Source organism: Ptychodera flava, chromosome 9 (assembly GCF_041260155.1).
Source record: "Ptychodera flava strain L36383 chromosome 9, AS_Pfla_20210202, whole genome shotgun sequence".
Classification (NCBI taxonomy): Eukaryota; Metazoa; Hemichordata; class Enteropneusta; family Ptychoderidae; genus Ptychodera; species Ptychodera flava.
The window spans coordinates 35,501,722-35,526,357 of record NC_091936.1 but is presented as its reverse complement, the minus strand read 5'-3'; the positions used below and the strand labels follow the sequence as shown (position 1 = coordinate 35,526,357).

At 36.8% G+C, this 24,636-nt stretch overlaps 1 protein-coding gene across 1 annotated transcript in view; it reads right to left on the bottom strand.

Moving 5' to 3' along the window:
* The window catches only part of LOC139140840 (MAM and LDL-receptor class A domain-containing protein 1-like), a 92,193-nt gene that overhangs the window by 2,482 nt on the left and 65,075 nt on the right, over window positions 1–24,636 (bottom strand). Inside the window, exons 47-61 of the mRNA XM_070710289.1 lie at window positions 23,462–23,730; window positions 22,605–22,722; window positions 20,167–20,307; window positions 19,337–19,599; window positions 15,955–16,084; window positions 15,172–15,315; window positions 13,698–13,960; window positions 13,065–13,302; window positions 12,001–12,257; window positions 11,186–11,414; window positions 10,041–10,303; window positions 9,311–9,548; window positions 6,616–6,872; window positions 5,796–6,030; window positions 1,022–1,158 (exon numbers count right to left, since the gene is read on the bottom strand). Coding sequence (XP_070566390.1) covers window positions 1,055–1,158; window positions 5,796–6,030; window positions 6,616–6,872; window positions 9,311–9,548; window positions 10,041–10,303; window positions 11,186–11,414; window positions 12,001–12,257; window positions 13,065–13,302; window positions 13,698–13,960; window positions 15,172–15,315; window positions 15,955–16,084; window positions 19,337–19,599; window positions 20,167–20,307; window positions 22,605–22,722; window positions 23,462–23,730 — 3,149 coding nt within the window. The 3' untranslated portion in view covers window positions 1,022–1,054. The remainder of the gene's footprint in view (window positions 1–1,021; window positions 1,159–5,795; window positions 6,031–6,615; window positions 6,873–9,310; window positions 9,549–10,040; window positions 10,304–11,185; window positions 11,415–12,000; window positions 12,258–13,064; window positions 13,303–13,697; window positions 13,961–15,171; window positions 15,316–15,954; window positions 16,085–19,336; window positions 19,600–20,166; window positions 20,308–22,604; window positions 22,723–23,461; window positions 23,731–24,636) is intronic.

Here is a 24,636-nt window from a genome sequence, read left to right as displayed (position 1 = left end):
CAATCGTTTATCGAACATTTGATATCGAGACTTGTGGATCGTTTCCCTAACAACGCGTTAGATCTGCTGAGTAGTTTCAATAAGGTGTTTAATGTGAGTCTTTATCCTGATGACGACGAACGTCTTCAGGACTATGCAACTGAAAGTCTTGAATGACTTTCAGTGTTTTACGGGCAGCCGAAACAGGACGCGACGGGAGTTGAGGTAGAGCCATTACTGAATGGCGGCAATCTACGCAATGAGTTCCTCGCAGTCAAGCGTACACTTCGGGGTCATGGAGTTCGTTCTTTTGAGGATGCCTGCCGTGTGCTCACAACCGATTATGCTGACATATTTCCCGATTACGCAGTTCTCGCGTCAATAGCATTGGTTATCCCTGTTACAAGTGTACCATGTGAAAGGGGTTTTAGTACCCAGAATTGCATAAAATGTGCTCGACGCAGCCGTCTCTCCGATGATCATGTCGATGATTTAATGCTAATAAGCATACACGGTCCAGCACTACAGGACTTCGATATCAATCAAGCTATAGCAATATTTAACGAAAAGAAACGAAAGAAGTAAAAAAATTATTGAGATAAATTACTTGCAAGATTCGAACTGTTAATTTTGCACAGTTACAACGTTGAACATTTGTTACCATGAACAACTGGGTTATTGACCTTATCGTGACCTTTACGACGTGAGAAACTGTTCAAGAACAACGTCACCAAATTGAGTCTAGTTAACATGCAAATTAGTTGGGATGCAATCAAAATAGCAATGGACGCAGATTTTGGCTACATTGCGTCACTAGGGACGCAGAACTGCGAAAGTAAGCGCGACCACTGTATACATGTATCCATCTATCTGTCTGTTCACTCCATCCATACTATTCATCCATCTACCCCCCATCCATCATTCCATCCATCCATCCATCCATCCATCCATCCATCCATCAATCCAACCATCTGCCATGCCATTCTTCCCCCATTCCATCTATCCATCAATACTAAATTCAATATCACAATATCCACATTACCGATCTGTGCTCCATACATATGGTACCAGAAGTTTAGGCAAAGACCCCTGCTGTCCGTTGGGATGAACTTCTGACTTTCAAGAAAGGCAAGTCTCCTGCCACCCTGGGAGCTGATGTCTCAATAAACATGTAGTACCCTGTAGAGAAGAAGAAATCCTGCTCAAGTACACATGCATCCGCAGTTGCCAATGTGGTATATGCGGAATCGATGAACGGTTATATGACATTGTTTCGCTTGTTAGACCATGATTCCAATACAGTATGGAGTTTACACTCAAATAAACGTTCTACATTGATAGCTAATTAAACAGCTCTGGAGTGTAAGCCTGCCATAATTTTGAATTCAAGCAACCAGCATAGAGTCTTGATTTCGGCTCGAAAACCACTGCTTTTGTATGCTACATATTGCAGCCACTTTGAACACTATATTTCCAATAGTGCATCAGTATACATAGTCATTAGCATTCCACTTGTACCTGTGGCCCTGCAACAGGTAAATTTAAAGCAGCTATCAAACAGGCTACAGATAATGACTAGCTACCCTTTTTGAACAAAGCCAGGCCATGGTAAAGTTTACCATTGTCAGTTGGTAAGCACTTCTTCATCCTCGTTGTTCACTTTTGGTAATTTCTTACTTTCAAGATGTCTGACTGTTGGCATGAGGTGTCCTATGTTGTATGCCTCGTAATACGTCAATATTTATTGTCTATATGGTTCCTGTGGGCAAAATCGTGTCACATCTTTCTTTCTTTCACTCAACAGTGAACACTTCACATGTCTATGCTCAAGTACATGTCCACTCAGAAATGTATATTAATCAAAGTGAGACTTGAGTGGACACCGTGGGTCATCAGTATGTATTAGGGAGATGGTGCAGTGGCAAAGAATGTGAAATTTTCAGAAGAGTTACTTTCAGAATGTGCTTAGGAATACAATTCAGAATAACATTCAGACACCCACTATGTGAGATAATATTCTGTATATTCCAGAAGAGTCCTTTCAGAATGTGCTTTGGAATACAATTCAGAATAATATTCAGACACTCACTATGTGAGATAATATACTGTATATTCTAGAAGTAACAAGTCATTGACAATGACATAGTCCCCACTTGTAATAGGAGTATTAGTCTTGATGGGGCAGGGAAATGAGGTCAGAAGTATCACTGGAGTGTATATGTTCAGATCTATGGACACATAGGTCTATGTCATTGTTCCCATTTTGAAACAAGAGGCATGTCTAAGTTATGGTTCTAAATCGGGAAAAAAGATCAGACCTCTAGCTGTATTGGCCTGCCAAGAAATACATATGTGCATAATAAATGAGGTACAAGATGTGACATCTTAAGGTCTACTATCCTATCAAAATTGAAGCGTAAAGAACTTGTGGTTACTGAGTTATGCATATATATATGCATATTCAAGGTCAAAGGTCATCAAGGTCACATGACATTTTGAAAAAAAAAACCATTGTATTGCTAATTAATCCATATATGCCAAAATTCAGACCTCTAGCTCTATTGGCTTGCCCACAATTATATACGGGCATAATTAATGAGGTAAAGCATGTGTTGTCATAAGGTCTCCCATCCTACTAAATATAAAGGACATAGCACTTGTGGTTACTTATTTATTGACATAATCGTGTATTTTAGGTAAAAGGTTATCGAGGTCACATGACATTTTGTCAAAAAATTTCTATCCTATAGTCTGTCCCTATACCAAAAATCATACATTTACCTCTATTGGCTTGCTCAAAATCAGATATGCACATAATTAATGAGGTACAATATGTGGCGTTATAAGGTGTCCCATCATACCAAATGTGAAGGGTGTAGCACTTGTGGTTCCTGAGTTATGGACAAATATGTATATTTGAGGTCAAAGGTCATTGAGGTCACGTGACATTTTTTCAAAAAAATTGTATTGCTAAGTTATCCCTACATACCAAACATCAGACCTCTAGCTCTATTGGCTCGCTCAAAATTAGATATGTGCATAATTAATGAGGAACAATATGTGGCGTCATAAGGTGTCCCATCATACCAAATATGAAGGGTGTAGCACTTGTGGTTACTGAGTTTGGACAAATATGTATATTTGAGGTCAAAGGTCACCGAGGTCACATGACATTTTGTCAAAATAATTGTATTGCTAAGTTATCCGTACATACCAAAAATCAGACCTCTAGCTCTATTGGCTCGCTCAAAATTAGATATGTGCATAATTAATGAGGTACAATATGTGGCGTCATAAGGTGTCCCATCATACAAATATGAAGGGTGTAGCACTTGTGGTTACTGAGTTATGGACAAATATGTATTTTGAGGTCAAAGGTCACCGAGGTCACATGACATTTCGTCAAAAAAATTGTATTGCTAAGTTATCCCTATATACCAAAATCAGACCTCTAGCTCTATTGGCTCGCTCAAAATTAGATATGTGCATAATTAATGAGGAACAATATGTGGCGTCATAAGGTGTCCCATCATACCAAATATGAAGGGTGTAGCACTTGTGGTTACTGAGTTTGGACAAATATGTATATTTGAGGTCAAAGGTCACGTGACATTTTGTCAAAATAATTGTATTGCTAAGGGACCGTCTCAGATTGTCGCAGAAGTTCAAGAAACGAAATTTCTTCGTTTAGATCAAAACCCCCTCCCCCCTCCCCCTAAACGAAACTTCAAAAGTGCGAAATGTTCAGTCATGTCTGCCTGAGAGTACAATGTTGCATTTTGCTATTTGCTATAGCTACTAAAGACGTATTATTACCCTTGCCACATTACAATTAAAGTAATTGATCGGATTTGAGTACTAACAGGGCATTATACCGCATAAAAGTTTCATTTTATTTTAGTTTCCCTTTTTGCATCTCTTGTGCTGTTCTTTGTCTTTCTGAACACGCAATTTGTACTTGGTAGGGGCGGTAAATAAGCGAAAAACTTTGACGAGGGGGCCCAGGCATGTTCAATCATATTAAAACGACTATGACAAGGTGCATAACAAGTGAGAATAAAGACATCTAGTGGTTAGAGCAGACGCTTATAAATAGCACATTTTAAAAAAAATGATACTTTTTGTCTTTGTATAATTTGATGAATGAAATGATTAGGATACAATGTTACTATCGGTAAATTGTGTTTGGGGCACAAACAAGATGGAAACAGTTACAAATTTGTTGGCACGAGTATGCAGTTTTTCTTTAATTTAAAAATAAACACACGAAAACTTGTGATCACAAAATAAAAGTGCGAAAGTGAAGTTCACTAATTGAATGGAGGTCAAACCCCCTCCCCCCCTAAACGAATGAATTTCGCTTTTTGAACTTCTGCGACAATCTGAGACGGTCCCTAAGTTATCCCTATATACCAAAAATCAGACCTCTAGCTCTATTGGCTCGCTCAAAATTAGATATGTGCATAATTAATGAGGTACAATATGTGGCGTCATAAGGTGTCCCATCATACCAAATATGAAGAGTGTAGCACTTGTGGTTACTGAGTTATGCACAAATATGTATATTTGAGGTCAAAGGTCACCGAGGTCACATGACATTTTGTCAAAAAAATTGTATTGCTAAGTTATCCATATATACCAAAAATCAGACCTCTAGCTCTATTGGCTTGCTCAAAATTAGATATGCACATAATTAATGAGGTACAATATGTGGCATCATAGGGTGTCCCATCATACCATATATGAAAGGTTTAGCACTTGTGGTTACTGAGTTATGGACAAATATGTATATTTGAGGTCAAAGGTCATGTGACATTTTGTCAAAGCGTCTGAGATATCTGCGTGAACGGATGGACTCACATGGATGGACTAACGGACTGACATGACCCAATCTATGAGCCCCCTGGACTTTATCTGTGGGGACTAAAAACTGTGTCACTGCATCCTTTTTGCAATATGAATACGATGAGAAACTAAATTTTTATTTTTCTTGGCCTTATACATGGGAGTCTATGGACTGCCTTATACATGGGAGTCTATGGAGGTGAAAACTAAAAAGTCCTCTAACACAGCCAAATTTGATCGCATTGTGAAACAAATCAACATGCATCTGTATGAGGTAGAGTACTATCCTTTTACCAAGTTTGAACGAAATCGCTCCAGGCGTCTCTGAGATATCTGCGTGAACGAAAAAAGTCATAAAATATGCAAATGAGCAATTAATTAATAAGCCACACCCACCAAAATCTAATCAGATCTAAGTCTCATCATGATAATACCAAATACCAAATTGCATGACATTGGACCTAAGGGTTCTTAAGTTATGAGTGGAACAAAATCTGTCTACGGACGGACGGACAGACGGACGGACAGACGGACGGACGGACAGACGGACACACACACAGACATTGTGGCGACATAGGACACCTTTGGTGCTTCAAACCACGGTGTCCAAAAATAATGTTATTAATGCGGTACAATCAAAGCAGCAACAGGGGGAAGTTAGTGCAGCCTGAACACTTGCTCTCTCTTTCTTCCGACAGAATTCAAAGCAACAATAGGACCACCTTTATCGTTTTGAATAAACATATTGTGTAACCCTAGGATGCCGTAATTTTCCAACCAAAAATTTAGCATAATATTTTACTGATTTCATCTATGTTTCTGTGATTTGGACCAAAGGGACATCACATCATATTGGCTACAGTTTTTATCAATATTGCTTGCAAACATCTGAAGAAAAATGACTAGGGTATATTTTATAAGGATGTCAAAAACTGACTTTGGCACTCAAAGGGTTAACTTGGCACAATTACCTTGATTTGTACCAGTAGTGTGATCTTCTGCTGGTCCTGTGAAGTCACTATTGGTAGATCCCTGTCCCAGTAGCCAATCAAAGTCATCATTACTGCCAGTGTTACTCCACAGGCAGGTACTGCCACCTTCAAAGCTGCAGTCACCAGTTGACTGACAAGCTCCATCTGTTATCTGGACATCATCGATAGCAATGTCACCGGAGAAACTTCCTCCAACAATTCCTTCAAAGACGATCTGTGTAATAAATGCAATACTTACACTTGACTGTCCTGTTCGTAATAACTTATCTTGAAGTTCACTCACATTACCAAATGTGTTACTCGATAATGGCATTGTGACTGACAACAAATCTCATCACATGTGCATAATTCTTTAATTTCCTGTTCAGACAAGTACAGAACAATTAATGCCATTGAAATAGATTTCAAGAGTGAATTTGCTGCGATCTTGATAGTGGTAAGATAGTTGTTAACATCATTCACACAGTGTGCTAATGGGCATTCAAAATTTGGGCAATAATTCAGCTTTCATTATCTGATTTGCACTCCAACGTTTTGTTAATTTGATACAACTTTAATTTCTTTTTCTTTCAGTAAAATGACATGTATTGGATTATCTCAAAGGGATAGGTGTTTATCAGCTACATTAAACAAAATGCTTACCTGCTTTGTCAATGTCTTCTTAGTCAAATAGAGTTTCAGTTTTACAATATGATCTGAGGAGAATTTCTGGTTTCTGGTGAATTTATTTCTTGTAGTCGTGTTATAAGACTCAATGTCATGGACATTGTACAATGATACTGAGTGACTTTCATCTTACCTGAAAGTCAGACGGAGATGAAAGTGTGGCTTGAGCAGCCCACCATGTATCCCCTTGACCATCATCTATACTCCACAAAAGTGACTGCATTTGATTTCCATCCATTGCGTACACATTTAGAGTACCAACTTTACTACCATACATGTGATACCAGAATCCCAAACACTGTCCAGATGTGGCAGGTTGGCTCACGGTCATCATTCTAGCCACATCTCCAGCCACCCTCGGTGATGATGCTTCTATGTACATGTAATGACCTACAAAAGTCCCATTAAGAAAAATAACAATCTTAAACAAATGTGATGACTTAATTTATACTGTTTAAATATCTACAAACTTGTGTAAGCAGAAGGTAAGTACTCATTACCATATACCCATGTCCATTAGGCCAAAATAAATAAATTGTGCTCTCCTGATAACATGGTTTTCAAAAATTGGGTAGGTAGGTCGCTGGAGGAATTTTTTTCCAAAATATTTTTATTTTTACATATGCATTTTTCAGGGGTTCAAGGCACTCAAACACTGGCCACAACATTTCCAGAAAAATGTATCATACATATAAAAGGAAAGAACATAAAAAGACATCCTCGTTCAAGCAAAATCAAATGCCAGGCAATGAACGCGTGATTTTACAGTGTTTTTACTTTCCTTTTTTTTACTTCTTTGTTTACGTAGCTCTAAAGTTTAGAGTCAGCAGATAAAAAATAGGGTAGGTCCGGTTATCAGAACAACACAATTTCTTTTGTTCGGCTTTATCTCCCCATCGTGCTGACATTTACCATTAAATTTCAGCTGCAACATTTTAAGGTAAACATTGAGATATATGCATGACAAATTTTATCATTTTTGGGTGTTCCCAAACTACATTTTGCAATTTGACAGTAAACAAAGAAAACAAACAAAATGGCTGCTGCTCTCCATCTGTGATGCAATGTTCCCAACATAAAAATTTGAAGGGCTCTGAGCATGCAACAAAGATAGTTTTGGTAGGTAAATACAGGAAATATATTATGTTTATCTTGTAATGTTATCCAGTAATAATGCTGTTGTTCTTGTAGTTTTTAGCTACTATAGACTATAGTCTATAGAAGCTATTGGGATGGGTATCCGTCCGGCGTCCGTCGTCAGTCTGTATGTATGTATGTATGTATGTATGTATGTATGTATGTATGTATGTATGTATGTATGTATGTCCGTTTGTGAGGCGTCCGTCCACTCAAATATCTTGAGAACCGCAGTACTTACTGATTTGATATTTGTTGTGTAGATGAAAAATACGATTTTGAGAAACTATATTTTTTAATTTTTTGATATTGTTGAAAATAGGCAAATTAATGCCAAAAAAGGTGTTTTTGGTAAAAAATCTTCTTCTTCATAACCGCTGGTCAGACAGCTTTGTTATTTGGTATACAGGTCCCTAGGGGTAACCCAATTTAGACTTGTTCAAATTGTGATGAAATATGCAAATCTGTATTTTTAAGGAATTTTTTTGTCATTTTTGGTCAAAATTTGACTTACATTGTATGTAATTCTTGTACTGTATAAACCCTATCAATTCACCCAGAAAAAAATAATTAATATGATTTTAATAATTGAATTAATTAGGAAATCATCAAAGCCAAAATAATTTTAGTGTAGAATTATCAGAAAGTTTAACTTTTTTTTGACAGTTCATAGTGAAATGCTTACCATTTTGGAGGATTAAAACATGTAAAGGCAACTTTCCTGAATCCTAACTTTGACATATTCTGAACCGTCATTTATTGTGCCCTGTATGTTATCTAAAAGAAATTGCTCAAAATAGTCAATAGAGATAGAGATAGAGATAGAGAAAGTTCTAATTTCCATTTATGGTTGACTTGGTAAGGATAAAATAAAATTACTTTTTGAGGAAAAAAATAGAGTGGTCAATTAAAAGAGTGGTCAAAGTGATAGGGTTTTTATGGTAAAGCTGGGCTGTATAAAGATTCCTCATGTGCTATTTATAGCAATTTGCAATCTGTGTAAACAGTGCAATGAAAGTGTAACACGATTCCTTATAATGCTTTTGATGACCTTGAACTTCTTAAGTTTCAAACCTTTGTCTCTTCAGTGTGCTTTCTCTGAGTATGTACAGTCTCAACTTATTAAACAGAACTCACAATGTTAATCAAAGATATCCACCTTCTTCATCAATACATGTGTCACAAAAGGTTATTCTCTACATAACTCAACAGAGCTCTGTCAACTGTTGAGTTGCTTGTTCTTTCAAAACCGCTGGTCAGACAGCTTTAATATTTAGTTTACTTGTCCGTAGGATGACCTTAGTGAGATAATTTCATACAGTAAGGAATACTTAATTTTGTATCCATGTCTATAGTAGCTTCAGGGACTTTGGCCCTATGTTTTAAACAAGTTCTAGGAAATATCTACTGTTCGCTCAATACAGTCAACCTCTGAACAGGTAGTAGCATTTGGCGTGACAGTGATGACGAGTGTGTAACACCTGTTGATATGGCAACTCTCAGTGTAAACAAACAAAATGGCTGTCTCAATCTCTCCATTCTGTACGAGAATCAAGCACTATTGAAATCAGGAGAGATTGTATGTGTGTCATATGTGACAGCTTCTCCTTACACAAGTGTTTGTTGTGTACTCTATCAACTATAACAAACAAACACTTACTCAATATTTCACAAAAGTGTAATTAACCCACCTTTATCAGTTCCAAAAGTATGATCATATGATGGCCCTGTGTTATTACTCAGAGTATCACCACTGCCACGACTCCAATCAAAATCATCACTGCTGTCTTGGCTGTAACCACAGATGTGATCATCTTCAAAGTCACAATCTATCTCAGCTGGTACTGGACACACACCAGCTGTCAGTGTGATATCGTCAAGTGATATGTCTCCACGGTAATCTATGCCTCTTACACCTTCAAATATAATCTACAGTTGAAAATAAGATATAAGATGTAATTGACAATGACATAGTCCCTGCTTGTAATTGGGACTTTATCAAGGGATGTCTTAGTAATCGCTCTGGACATACAAAAAGTCACAAGAAAATTTATGGCTGCCTGGCAGCTATATTAGATCGTGTCATGAAGACATTTGACATGCTTATGTGAGTCATCTTGTGTTGTCTTTGTAAGTTTAAAGAAATTTGCCAAGGCAAGTCTTAGTAATGGCTTTGGATACTACAAAATGGCAAGGAAATGGCCATCTTGCGGCCATATTGGATTGTATCATTGTACCAATGGACGTGTGTATGTATGGTATAGTGCACTATCCTTGTACCAAGTTTGAAAGAAATCACCCTTAGGCATCACCGGGAAATTTAAGTGACACTCATAGACACATGGACATCAGCAAATCTATAAGTCACCACGGACTTTATCCGAGGGGGACTAATTAACATAATAATTATATCCACCATACCTGAAATGAGTTTAGGATTGGCAGATTGTAATATCCATAGTGCCAGACATCACCATGAGTTCCTTTACGAGTCCACACTGCATTGCCTCTGATGCTATTCTCTTGAATGTAAACATTTAATGTACCCACATCTGGACCATACATGTGATACCAGAACTGCAGACACAGATTAGCTGTGTTAGACAGTGTGCTGCTCTCAATACGGGCAGTGTCATTTTCTACTCTTGGATTGGAACTCTCAATGAAAATGTAACCACCTTGATCTGTAACAGGATAAGATAGTTTGGTCATCCCTTAAATTTACACTGATCAGATGAAAATACTGTAAACCAGATGTGAACTGAAAATGGTCCCATGTTTGAGTATATAATACAGATGTGTGTAAATTGTTAATTGTTACAAGTTTGCAATGTGGAATCATGTGGAATTTTCTTTGAATATGTAAATTAGTAACTAGCTAATATAAAAATGCTATGCAACTTCCATTCATGTTTCAACACTGTATCTTCAATGAACATAGCAATTTTCCGTAAATATTGCAAAGTATGAAAGTTCATCAAATATGCAAATTAGAAATTAACTTTCACATCACAGTGAATCATATCGAATTTTGTGCAGCTGTCCTTATGTATATTGTTTTTCTATGAATAAGTACTGAATATGCAGCCCACGCCCACTAAAATCTAATCATTTGTTGTTTTTGCCACACAGAGTCTTTGTATTTAGTTTCATTCAAAGCAGTTCTCTCTATTGGTCAAAATTACATGTCTGTTCCATTACAACTTTTATCTCTTGACTAGTTTTTGCTGCATTGGTAAGGCTAAATGTCCTTTTGCGCCTGGCTGTGCCTATATAGCCATTATAGCCCTTTATTACTGGATGGCATACTGTTTGTTGTCCATATTAACCTACCAGTGTAAGTCTATAAGTGTATGGCTGGTCTTTACTGATACATGATGGTTTAATTGTCTAATGTTAATGTTAATGTACCCACTGGCTAGCTGGTACAGTGGTCTACTGTTGGTCTGCTACTGCTAGATGGTGTTCTGTCAGAATTCCATGATAAACTCACTTGTGCAAGTTCTATTGTATGCTTTCCCTGTCACTAATTAATGCTGCATTAAAAGTTGTCCTTGAAAACCTACCTGTGCCAGTTGTATGGTCCACTCCTGGCCCTGTACTAGTAGATGGTGTACTCCCAGTTGTCCATGTCCAGTCAAAATCATCATCAGTAGCCTGACTCCATGAGCTGCAAAGACTGCCACCTTCAAAGTCGCAGTCACCAGTTGTCTGACAAGCGCCATCTGTTATCTGGACATCATCGATAGCAATATCACCAGAGTAACTTCCTCCGACAATTGCTTCAAAGACAATCTGTGCAATAAATGCAAAAGTCACACTTGAGTGTCCTATTGATATTCACATACCTTGAAGATAAAACATGTTTTTGTACCAAATGCTGTTATATGACAGCTGAATTGTGCTTGACAATGCATTTCATCACATACACATATTTCATGACTTTCCTGTTCAGACAAGCAGTAATCATCAAAATTCATCCATCCATCCTTCTGTTCCACTCCTAAGATTTGTCAATATGATGCAACCTTAATTTCTTTTTGTTTCAGTAAAATTTGTGGTGTATGGGCTTGTCTTGTTTCTATCAGTTTCATCAGTCTAAACAAACTGCTTATAGGTGATTAGTCTTTGTCAGAGAGTCACAGCACAAGAACAAGCTTTTACAGACGGTTTCTGTGCAATTTCATAAAAAAGAGTTGACCATGATTTAATTTTTTGGAGTTTTTGTCAACTCTTCTTACTCAAGTAGAGTTAGTTTCAGTATTACAATATGACTTAGAGGTGAATATCTGGTGTCTGGAGAATTTATTCCTTTAGACACCTTGTAAAACCAAATGCCATGGACAGTGTACAATGATACTGAGTGATTCTTTTATCTTACCTGAAAGGCAGACAGAGATGAAACTGTGGCTGGAGCAGGCCACCACATGTCCCCTTGACCACCATCTATGCTCAATAATAGTGATTGCGTTTGATTTCCATCCATTGCGTACACGTTTAGAGTACCAACTTTACTACCATACATGTGATACCAGAATTCCAAACACTGTCCAGATGTGGCAGGTTGGCTCACGGTCATCATTCTAGCCACATCTCCAGCAACCCTCGGTGATGATGCTTCTATGTACATGTAATGACCTGCAAAAGACCAATTCAGAAAACTGACAACCTTAAACAAATATAATGAGTTAATTCATACTAAAGTGTCACAATTCAAGATTTTTCCTTCAAATTGCAAAGTTATGGACATGAGTATGATAAATCTGTTTTTTACGAATATAGCCAGTTCCTTATGTTGTATCAGCATTCATGTCATTTCTGCTAAGTAAGACTCTCAACTTTGTCTCATGTCTGACGAAACAGAAATGACATCTACACTGATATGGCACAGGTACAGGCAATATTGGGTATTTCAACCATTTTCAGTATTAGACGGCAAAACTACTGCAGTGAACAGCAATAAAACTGCTTACACTAGTTTCAGCTGTATCATAGCTGTATATTGATGGCACAAATGCAGCGATGTGATTGGTCTAGACATGAAATGAACTGTGATATATTTGCAATACACCATGGTTGGCACATGTGCGAGCTTTTGGCAAGAGCAAATATCCTTTTTTTGACATTCCATGACAAAATTTCAATACACTAGTTATGGCATAGAAGCAATAAATTACACCTAGCGATGGTATACAAGTCTATATTAACCAGTTCACTTCATATAGGCACTCACAATTGCTCATATATGCATATTGCTACATACGTCATAAACTGGTCAAAATCGAGTGGTATACCATCGCTGGGTGTGCTTTATTGCTTAAATAACATATAGGAGAGTTGATCATATGCGACTGCTTCTCCTTCCACAAGTGTTTGTTGTGTATTCAATCCACTATAACAAAACACTTACATATTACAAATCCCATGAAAATGTAAATAACCTACCTTTATCAGTTCCCAGAGTATGATCATATGATGGCCCTGTGTTATTACTCAGAGTATCACCACTGCCACGACTCCAATCAAAATCATCACTGCTGTCTTGGCTGTAACCACAGATGTGATCATCTTCAAAGTCACAATCTATCTCAGCTGGTACTGGACACACACCAGCTGTCAGTGTGATATCGTCAAGTGATATGTCTCCACGGTAATCTATGCCTCTTACACCTTCAAATACAATCTGTAATACCAAATAAGATATAATAACCAAAGGGGACAGCTTTATGGAATAAAAGATTCTGTAAATCAAAACACTGACTTAGCTGTTTTAAAACTTGAAGGTCTGCGCATTGCTCTGTGAAAATACAATTGAACTTTGTTGTTATCAGTATAAAGGATCCAATACGAATACAAAATCCTGCTGAAAGGATCTCATAACCAATACATTTAATCTGTTAACATGCATTAACCATTCTAGAAATTACAAATTTGGTTCTAATGGATGCATATAGTAATAACGTATCTTGGCCTTTGGTAGATATTGTTTCAATACATGACAAAACATTGAATTAACTTATTAAAGTCTTCCATTTACAAATGAAATCAACACTGTGTCAATAATCTAATCCAACATACCTGAAATGAGTTTAGGATCGGCAGATTGTAATATCCATAGTGCCAGACATCACCATGAGTTCCTTTACGAGTCCACACTGCATTGCCTCTGATGCTATTCTCTTGAATGTAAACATTTAATGTACCCACATCTGGACCATACATGTGATACCAGAACTGCAGACACAGATTAGCTGTGTTAGACAGTGTGCTGCTCTCAATACGGGCGGTGTCATTTTCTACTCTAGGATTGGAACTCTCAATGAAAATGTAACCACCTTGATCTGTAAAAAGATAAAATTATATTTATCCCTTAACATGGCTCACTTGAAAATACTGTAAACTAGACATCAAATGGCCCCGTGTTTCATTATATATTGCAGATGTCTGTTAATCGAAACTTTTCTCGGATACCATTGCCACAAGTTTCAAAAAATCTTGAAGTACACAAATAATTAGCTGAAATGAAATACTAAATTTCTTTGACTGCTGTTATTGTATCACCACCTTACATAACAGGTGTAATGGCCTTTGGTCAAGTCCTTCAAGCTTTATGTGCCAAAAAGTGAAAGCTTATTAAAATATGGAAATTATAATTCAGCTGACATGAAAATACAGAATATCTGTCACTACTATTTTAATGATGCAAATTAACTTTCAATTCTGTTATATCATAGTATCTTGAATGAAAGTGACATGTTTCCATATCTATCAAAACTTATAAATGCTCATCAAAATGCAAATTAGTGATTAAGTTTCATGTAACCCATTAATAATTTTCACAGCTGATACACTTTAGTGTGATCAACTTTTGTAGCAAATCTTACCAAATTTTGTGCAACCATTCTCAATGTATATGTTTTTTCTATACCATTTATTATGCAAATAAACATAAAATATGCAACCAACACACACCAAGAGCTAATCAGTTGTTGCCATTTCAAACAGTCTATGTATTAAGTTTGATTCAAATCTAAAACTGCCTGACTGTATACAACCCATGAAAATTTGTTCTCCCCTACACTGTGTTTAGTACAAGTAACATGTGCAGCTACCTACTTCTGTATAATCTTTTCAGTGACAGACATTGTAACCTACTGTACATGCACTATTGTTTTGTACTAGCCCTGTACTGCAAAATGAGATGACAGTTCTCTCCATGATCTAAATTGCAAGCTTTTCTGTGAAAAACTGCTGTCCCTATACTATAAATGCCATTAGATGGTTGACTCAGAGCAAGATGTATAGTGCACTGCTGGTCCTGTACACATAGATGGTAGTTTCATTTTTTAATGTTAATGTACCCAAGGGCTAGCTGCTCCTCTTGTCCACTGCTGGCCCTATACTATTGCATGCTATTAGACAGTTGACTGCCAGTGGTGTTGATGACCTAACTTTTGTATTTGTATTGTCCATGTTGGTCCATAAGGTATGTTTGCCCTGTGTTAAATACTACTATAAAATGCTGCATTACAAGTTGTCAATGAAAACCTACCTGTGCCAGTTGTATGGTCCACTCCTGGCCCTGTACTAGTAGATGGTGTACTCCCAGTTGTCCATGTCCAGTCAAAATCATCATCAGTAGCCTGACTCCATGAGCTGCAAAGACTGCCACCTTCAAAGTCACAGTCAACAGGACCTAGAAACAATTGAAATGTGAACACATTTTGTTAGTCTAAATCCTCATCTATAGCAATCTGATGTTAGACTTTACAAAGATCATGAAGAATGAAGTTACAAATGGACAGACCCTCCAGATGGGTTGTTTAAGAGATATAAGGAGTGAACAGCCTTTGCGCAATCTAATTTTTGAAATATTATGAATAGCTCAATAAAACAATCTTGACAAATATATGTGTACAGCATTCTTCCTGGTAATATGATACTTATTGAACACAAATCAGATTACATAAACAGGATTCCAATTCGAGTACATACACAGTCTGATCACATGGACAGGATCTGTAAGGCAAACAGTTACAGGCAAGCTGCACTGCTTCTAACAGCTCCTATCTAACAAGTGTAAATTCAAGCCTAGAAGACAAAATTATTCAATATATAATGAAAGCAATTGAGCTGATGCAATGAAAGAATTTTATCAAGAAGAGATTCAATTTTTCTAACATTCAAAACTACAAACCAACCTCTTTCAAAACTCTTTTTTAAGTTATGAGGTTTGAATATTGAGATATAATAAGACCATCAAGGAAGTAGTACACAATTGATCATACATCTCTCAAGATTGCAAAAAGCATTAATGCAAAGAATATTACATTACTTTGTGTTGGAGGTGCTGAACTTGGTGCTGCATCAATAGGCAATGTGGGACAGGTCGCCTCATCAAATACAATGTCATCCAGTGCAATGTCACCAGTGAAACTACTGCCAACAGTGCCGATAAACACAACCTGATGAAAAGAGAGAATCATTTAACCATTAAGATTGTACGTATACGCCACTCAAACTTTTGCTAAAACTCCCGTCAATGAAACTTTCAGCCATTCTCTTACAAAAGCAAGAATGAAAATTAGGGGTCATTATACAAAATTTGCTACCAGAGAAACAAATAACCCAACATATACCAATATTTGAAATTCAAAATGGCTGCCCTCCCTGTGTTATCCCTATGGGGAAAATTGTTGTTTTTTTTTGTTTTTGTAAAAACTTAGGTGGTTAAAATTATTCTTATTCAAAGAGCTTTAAAGTAAGCCTTGACAAGTGGTAGATCAGAAAAGATTTGTAAAAATTTGGAGTTTGAATATCTGTCCCCGAGGTGCATTTTATGTTAATGCACTAAAATCATTATCATGACGGGACGCTTGCATCTAAAAAACAGTGCACTTTTTTGGGCTCTTTCTGCACTGATAATATGCAATCTAAAGTAGTTATATCAGATATAATCAGACATTACATAACGCTTAGTCAACAACTTCAGATACCAATAGCTTGGCCGGTACTACTTTATGCCAAGGTATTGTACAGTGAAGCGGCACAAACTCAGTCTCGTGTAAACCTTGACAACAGTATTATCATTTCAGGACATCGGAATTTGTTCCTACTTTTATTAATTTGAACTAACATATGGCTTGTAGTATATTTATAGGTCCTATTCTGTGAAAATTAGGGTACAATGATCAAAGAATTTCAAGACGAACGATTATCTGTATGAGTGAAGTGTATAAGGCAAAGATGTCTTCCCTGTACACCCACTTAATCGCTATCTCTAATCACATATTGCAAACAGCTTACGAGATGGCAAATAACTTTAATTAGGAGCTCCATACCCCTTGAAACCCCTATTTCAAGGGGTGAATGTGCATTAATATGCATTGTTTTTTAGATGGAAATGTCCCCTAATGATTGTGGTTTCTGAATAATGAATACAACTTTTCATTTAACTAATTGCTTTGCTAAAGGTCATTGAAGGGGTAGACTGTTTATAACCTTCTTCTGAATAAATTGATTAATTCACTGAAAACAACTTTCAAAGGAGAACATAGGATTAACATCTCGTAAATGGTCAATGTTAACTAGCAACTAATATGAGAACTCGGGATTGAGGACTGCCACTTTCAGATGTTTTGGCATTTCTACAGAACTCCAACACAGATAGCTTATGTGGTCTTATTGAGGTAGAATGCGCCTTCAGAACAGATATTTTGACTCTCAAAACTTTTCCAATTCTTTTCTGAACTACCAATTGTGGGGGCTCATTTTAAAGTTCTTGGTGAATGAAAAACTTTTACCGGTTTAGTTTTCCGAACTCAAAAATTTTATTTTCCTCCATAGAGTTAACACAGGGACAGCGGCCATTTTGAATTTCAAATATCAGTAAATCTTGGGTAATTTGTTTCTCTAGTACGAAAATTTGCGCAGTGGCCCACGATATTTATTCTGGTTTTTAATGAGAATTGTTGACAGATTCCATATTGAAAGTTTAAACAAAGTCTTTCACTCTCAAGGTGCATACTACCTTAACAGCACGGTGATAGCAATTTTTCTTGCTCAGAAAAATTTTCAACTAGTGATGCACATGACAGGCCTCTAGCAGTATGGCGGACAAATGATAGCAACCATAACCCACAGCAATGCTATCCTTGTTGTCCATAGATCTATGATTGGTTGCACTGGCAATGCGACTCAACATCTAGACTTGGTTCAAGTCTGTGATTTGTTAATGTTTGAGTGGAGTGAACGCAATGATATGTATTTTGCTTTCATGTGAAACGCGCACGTGAGTGGAGTGGACGCGATGCTAGTCGAGTGAACGCTATACAGGGGAGTTTCACCCAGAATCACAGACTTGGCTTTCCTGCAGGGTTTGCGTTGCTATAAATTATTCATGATGACGTTTTTATTTACTTATAAATATCATTCAGAAGATGTCGAGTGCAATCACTCCCACAAAAGTCAGCACAACCTGTTTTGTATCACCGAAAACGCGTGGAAATATCTATGTTGTTTGTGGGCCCATGTTGCAAAATGCGATAATCGTCGCCGGTTATTCAGGGGTGGAAAAAAAGACACTGTCCTGTGAAGAAATAGAGTTTGCTGTCGGTACAAGTCTTGACCCCTTTCTGCACTTATGTGAGTTGCAGATCATGCAGCAATCGGGCATCGACTCTGCTGAAGAGCCTCCAGCAGTTCAGACAGCAGTTCAAATCTACATGATCAACCATCGGGACCAAAGAAGAAGTTGTCAAGCGGCTTGTTCCGTGCGAAAATAAAAGGCTCAGCAAAAGAGTCCTGTTCGACACCACTAACACAAAGTTTACGAGTTCTCCTTATTGGCCAGAATAATGGCTGGAACTGTAAATCATTTTGTATTTGCTTGACGTCACTGTGTACACAGTCCGTCTGACCGCCGGTACTTTGCAAGAAGTCCAAGTCGGTGAATCCGGCAGAAACTAACTCACTATACTGCGCAGACTCAAAAGTAACGCATTCAATCGCTGGGAAAACCTGGCCTGCGCTACTAAATTCCGAATAGGTTTGTACGAAATAGGAGAGACACAGGAGAAACTATTATAAATGATTTTACTTTTTAAAATTTCACTGACTTGAACCAAGTCTACTCAACATCATCAAATGGCATGCAAAGTCTTTGGTGGCTGATGTAAGATCTCTCTGGAAAAAATAATCTATTTTGCAGAAAGTCATCTCTTTATAAAGCTGTACATGCTGATTTCCCTAAAGAGATCACGCATCCCCCTCTCAATGCAATGGCACAATATTTAATAACCTCACCTATTGCCCATTAAGATTTTCAACGCTATTAACTCATTACATGGCCTACGGGTACTTGAACGTCAATGAAAACTGATAAGACATATATTCTGAAAAAAAGTTATATTCAAAACATTTTTGAACAAACCTAAAGTGCTGAAGTCTCAGGCATCTTTTGGGGCAGGTATTGGTCGCAGCCCTTCAGGTACCTGGAGGCACTTTGAACAGCACAGAGTTCATGGCAAAACTACTGGAGGTTAACTAGATTCATATGAAGGATTCTTGTGTGCTTATATTGGTGCACACAAATCAGAATTCTGTTAGAATGCTGCCTGGTGAGAACACTGGTCTACTGTAGTTGAGAATATTGAACCTGCCTTGAATAAATTAGATAGCTAGATGCAACTTATCATAACTTTTCATAAAATACTCACTTGATATCGATCAGAGGAGTCTATCCTGACTTGTCCTTCAAGCCACTGATCACCCTTATCACCTGACAATGTCCAAACAGCCACCTCTGAACCACTTACTGGTCTTACGATGACTTGCAAAGTTCCCACAGTTGGACCATACATGTGATACCAAAAGTGGAGACACACACCACCAACTGGTGTTGCATCCAGAAACACACTCACAAAGTCAGCTTCTTCTCCAATAACTCTTGGAGCAGATGTTTCAATGAAGACATAATACCCTATATGAAATAGAGAAATATCTGTGATTTTTGTCTTCTACCTTAAACCTGATCAGTCAAACACAAAACATCATTGGACAGACAAAATATGTAATTTAACAACTAAAGTGAAAGCAAAGTGCAAAAGGAAGGGGTAGCTTTTTTGAGTGTGCAAAATTCCTGATTGCTCTTGAGGGGCTAAAACTGAAGCTAATGGCTGTATATTTTGGACATAATGTAAGGAAGTATGGAAATAGCTTCGGGAAATTACATTGAAAGCACTGAAGTGTTGATCAGATGACCAATCAGACACACATACCAAATACCAAATCATTGCACACTGATGTTGTATTTTCTTTTATAAAACATGCCACTGATGTGTTCAAATGATATGATTTGCAGTTGAAAGTAACAAACAAGTAAAAACGGCAGTCAAATGTGATGATCATGCGTCTATTTAACTTTTGTTTCACAGAACAAGAACAAAGCCTAATTGAGGAAACAAATGGTACTTCAGTCTTTACTAGCCAGACTTTTTGATTTTATGAACTTCTATCACCAATCTCCACTACTGTGTTGAAATCATACCTGACGCTGTGCCAGTTGTGTGGTCAATGCTTGGTCCAGTATCAAGAGATGCAGTGGCCCCGCTTTGTCTGGTCCAATCAAATTCATCTGTTCTCGGTTCATTCTGCCAAGTGCAAGTGTCATTCTCAAAGTCACAAGAACCTGAACAAAAGGAAAGGTTTTAGAAAAGTGTTGAACTCTCATTTCTCTGACACCATCTATGTATAATCATGAATTTAGCTGATGGTTGAATATCTTCACTTCTCTTGGCCATTTTTTCTTCTTCTTCCCTTGGTTTAAACATTAATTAATTGCATACAATATTTACTTACTCATGAACATAAAATGTATTGAGCATTTTCTTTCATCAGAAAGTGTACACTGCTCTGCAACTTCAACTTGCAAAACATAGGGCCAAAGTCCCTGAAGCTACTATAGACATGGATACAAAATTAAGTATTTCCTGACTGTATGAAATTATCTCACTAAGGTCATCCTAGGGACCTGTAAACCAAATATTAAAGCTGTCTGACCAGCGGTTTTGAAAAAAAAACAAGCGACTCAACAGTTGACAGAGCTCTGCTGTGTTATGTAGAGAATAACTTTTTGTGACACCTGTATTGATGAAGAAGGTGGATATCTTTGATAGCTCATTTCAGGATGGAAAAAAAAAATTCCGTAAAAATACAGATTTGCATATTTCATCACAATTTTAACAAATCTAAGTTGGGTTATCCCTAGGGACCTGTATACCAAATAACAAAGCTCTCTGACCAGTGGGTATGAAGAAGAAGATTTTTTACCAAAAACGCCTTTTTTTGGTGCTAATTTGCATATTTTCAACAATATCAAAAAATTAATAAAAAGGGTTTCTGAAAATCATATATTTTATCCACACAACAAATATCAAATCAGTAAGTACTGCAGTTCTCTAGATATTTGAGTGGACGGACGCCTCACAAACTGACATACATAATACATACATACATACACATACATACTGACAGTGCACGCTGGACAGATACCCATCCCAATAGCTTCTATAAGACTATATTAGTCTATAGTAGCTAGTAAACGAGAGTTAATTACATTCTAATTAAAGTAAACAAGACTTGCTTAAATCAAGATTTTCGTCATAAAAAAACAGCATATCTGTCAGGTTATAAAGAATCTTAAGCTGGTTATTTTATCAGTATTTTCATCCTATTAACCAAGCACATTTTAACTTTCAAATTAACATTGCAAGTAAGTTCTGTTGAATAAGTTGAGCCTGTAGGTACTCAGAGAAAGCACACTGAAGAGACAAATGTTTGAAACTTGAGAAGTTCAAGGTCATCAAAAGCATCATGTAACACTTTCATTGCACTGTTTACACAGATTGCATAATTGCTATAAATAGCACATGAGGAATCTTACAGCCCAGCTTTACCATAAAAACCCTATCACTTTGACCACTCTTTTAATTGACCACTCTATTTTTTTCCTCAAAAAGTAATTTTATCTTATCCTTACCGACTTGAACTTTCTCTATCTTTCTTTATTTGACCACCCTATCATGACACTATTATGAGCAATTTCTTTTAGATAACATACAGGGCACAATAAATGACGGTTCAGAATATGTCAAAGTTGGGATTCAGGAAAGCTGTTTTAATCCTCCAAGATGGTAAGCATTTCACTATGAACTGTCAAAAAAAGTTGAACTTTCTGATGATTCTACACTAACATTATTTTGGCTTTGATGATTGCCTAAATAATTCAATTATTTAAAATCATATTAATTACTTTTTTCTGGGTGAATTGATAGGGTTTATACAGTACAAGAACTAAATACAATGTAAGTCAAATTTTGACCAAAAATGACAAAAAAAATTTTAAAAATACACATTTGCATATTTCATCACAATTTGAACAAATCAAAATTGGGTTATCCCTAGGGACCTGTATACCAAATAACAAAGTGGTCTGACCAGTGGTTACGAAGAAGAAGATTTTTTACCAAAAACGCCTTTTTGGCATTAATTTGCCTATTTTCAACAATATCAAAAATAAAAAAAAAAGTTTCTCAAAATCATATTTTAATCTACACAACATATATCAAATCAGTAAGTACTGCGGTTCTCAAGATATTTGAGTGGACGGACGCCTCACAAACGGACATACATACATACATACATACAGACTGACGACGGACGCCGGACGGATACCCATCCCATAGCTTCTGTAGACTATAGTCTATAGTAGCTAAAAACTGACCCATGCAAAAGTTTTGTTTCTGTAAAAGTATGAAGCACACTACAAAATTATTGTCAGTTTAAGTGTGATACGATTTCAAAGTTAAAGTACAGTTTATGCTCTTGGTTCATAGTTGTTCAATCTGACAACCTTCAGTGATGGGGTAAGTTCATGAACAGTAAAATGTTTTGGAGATGATAGGAAAACATGAGAGACACGATTACCTGCAACTGGTGGTGACGCATCACTCGGCAATGTTGGACAAGTGACATTGTCAAATGAAATGTCATCCAGTGCAATATCACCAGTGAAGCTACTGCCGACTGTTCCAACAAACCTGATCTGAAACGCAGAACAAATAATGGAAGTGCAATATCACATGCATAAAAGTACAGCAAAACGTTGCCCCTAAAATGCACTCTAGGGACAGACATATTTAGACTCTCAAACTTTTATAATTCTTTTTCTGTCTACCACTTGTCGGGGCTCATTTTGAAGCTCATGACGTAACTAGCAGTTTTCATAGGCTTATTTTTGTGAAAATTAGAAGAAAAATTTTTCTCAATTGGGAATACAGAGATGGCAGCCATTTTGAATTTCAAGTGTCAGTAAAAATTGGGTAATTTGTCTCTCTAGTAACAAATCTTCCATGACAACCCTGACTGTTATTATTGACTTTCAAAGCAGTCTAAGCAAAGTCTCTACATGTAAGTCTTTCACATTTGAGGCACGTACTACCTTAAAAAATTCCCGCCTCAAAGTCATAATTTTGATCTGAGAGTTTCCAATTTGAGATACTTTCTTTTAAACATAATCATGTTTCTACCGCTAAACATTCATAGCAGTCCAATTCATTTTTGGATTGACAGCTGTACAGGGATGGCTCTGTCTTACCAATAAGATTGTCCATATCAGAATCTAGGTGTGGAAGTACAAGCAGGTCATATCTGATTTTAAAGTTACTTTAATTTATTTTTTTACTTTATTTTTGTAATTTTTTTTTACTATTTCGACTGAGCACTTTGTAATGTCTTCAGAAAAGCATTAACACATTTGAATAACTAAGTTTTAAACAGATTACCTGGTATTGAGAGGTGGAGTCAATTCTGACTTGTCCTTCAAGCCACTGGTCACCTTTGTCACCGGACATTGTCCAAATAGTCACCTCTGGACCAATAACGTATACTGGTCTTACGATGACTTGCAAAGTTCCCACAGTTGGACCATACATATGATACCAGAAGTGAAGACATGTACCACTGGCTGGTGTTGCGTCAAGTAATTCACTCACAAAGTCAGCTTCTTCCCCGATAACTCTTGGAGCAGATGTTTCAATGAAGACGTAATATCCTGAAAACACATCATTTGTCATAAAATTTTACCACAACTACTCATGATCTGCATGACCAGCTATTGGAAGACATGAGGAGTTTTGAGAATTTGTCCAGTATTTGGCAAAGTCTTTTTACATCTAAAATGGTAAAAATGAAAGTGAACATAAATATTAGGTGACATTCTAGTGTTTCATTACAGATGTGTCAGTTATCATACTGGTTAGTTGAAATAGTATCAGTCGTATGAAATTTACTTGTACTGTATGTACCTTAATGAAAGTCCATATTATATATTTGCAATAAGAGAACTCATGTGCAGACAAAAGTAGCAAATGTGTATCAGTCATTGAGCAATCTTCATGTTTTGGACATGAACACATCTATGGCACAGTGAAAATACTGAAACTACATATTCATCAAACTCAACTCACAATAAAATCCACTTTTCAAGGTGATAGAACATTTTTAATATTTCTTGCAACCTAGGGTCTCATTATTTATTTTGAACCCATTGTTCTAACTGGACCCCCCCAAACAGGGAAAAAGAATGGTTTTTGGACACAACCCTAAGAATCTGATGTCTCAAATTTGTCTCCAATTTTTGAACAGATGTCATTACAGTCATTCAAGTATATTCATGTACCTTTAAATGACAAAGATTATTTCCCTTTTTTAAAGGAATTCTTTTCCATTGCAATAACAAAGCCTTACGATTGTCATGTGTAAATCATACCAAAAACTGTGTAATGAATATGATTGCAAATGGTTGACTGCCCTTGAACATCTACCGGTTGTCCCTTGTTGATGCTATAATATATATTGCTACACTGACGTAAAATAAAATTGATCAACGTATGTCTAAGGAATGGCTTTGACAGATGCACACATGGACAAGCATGAAGAGTTCCAAATTTTCTTTTAC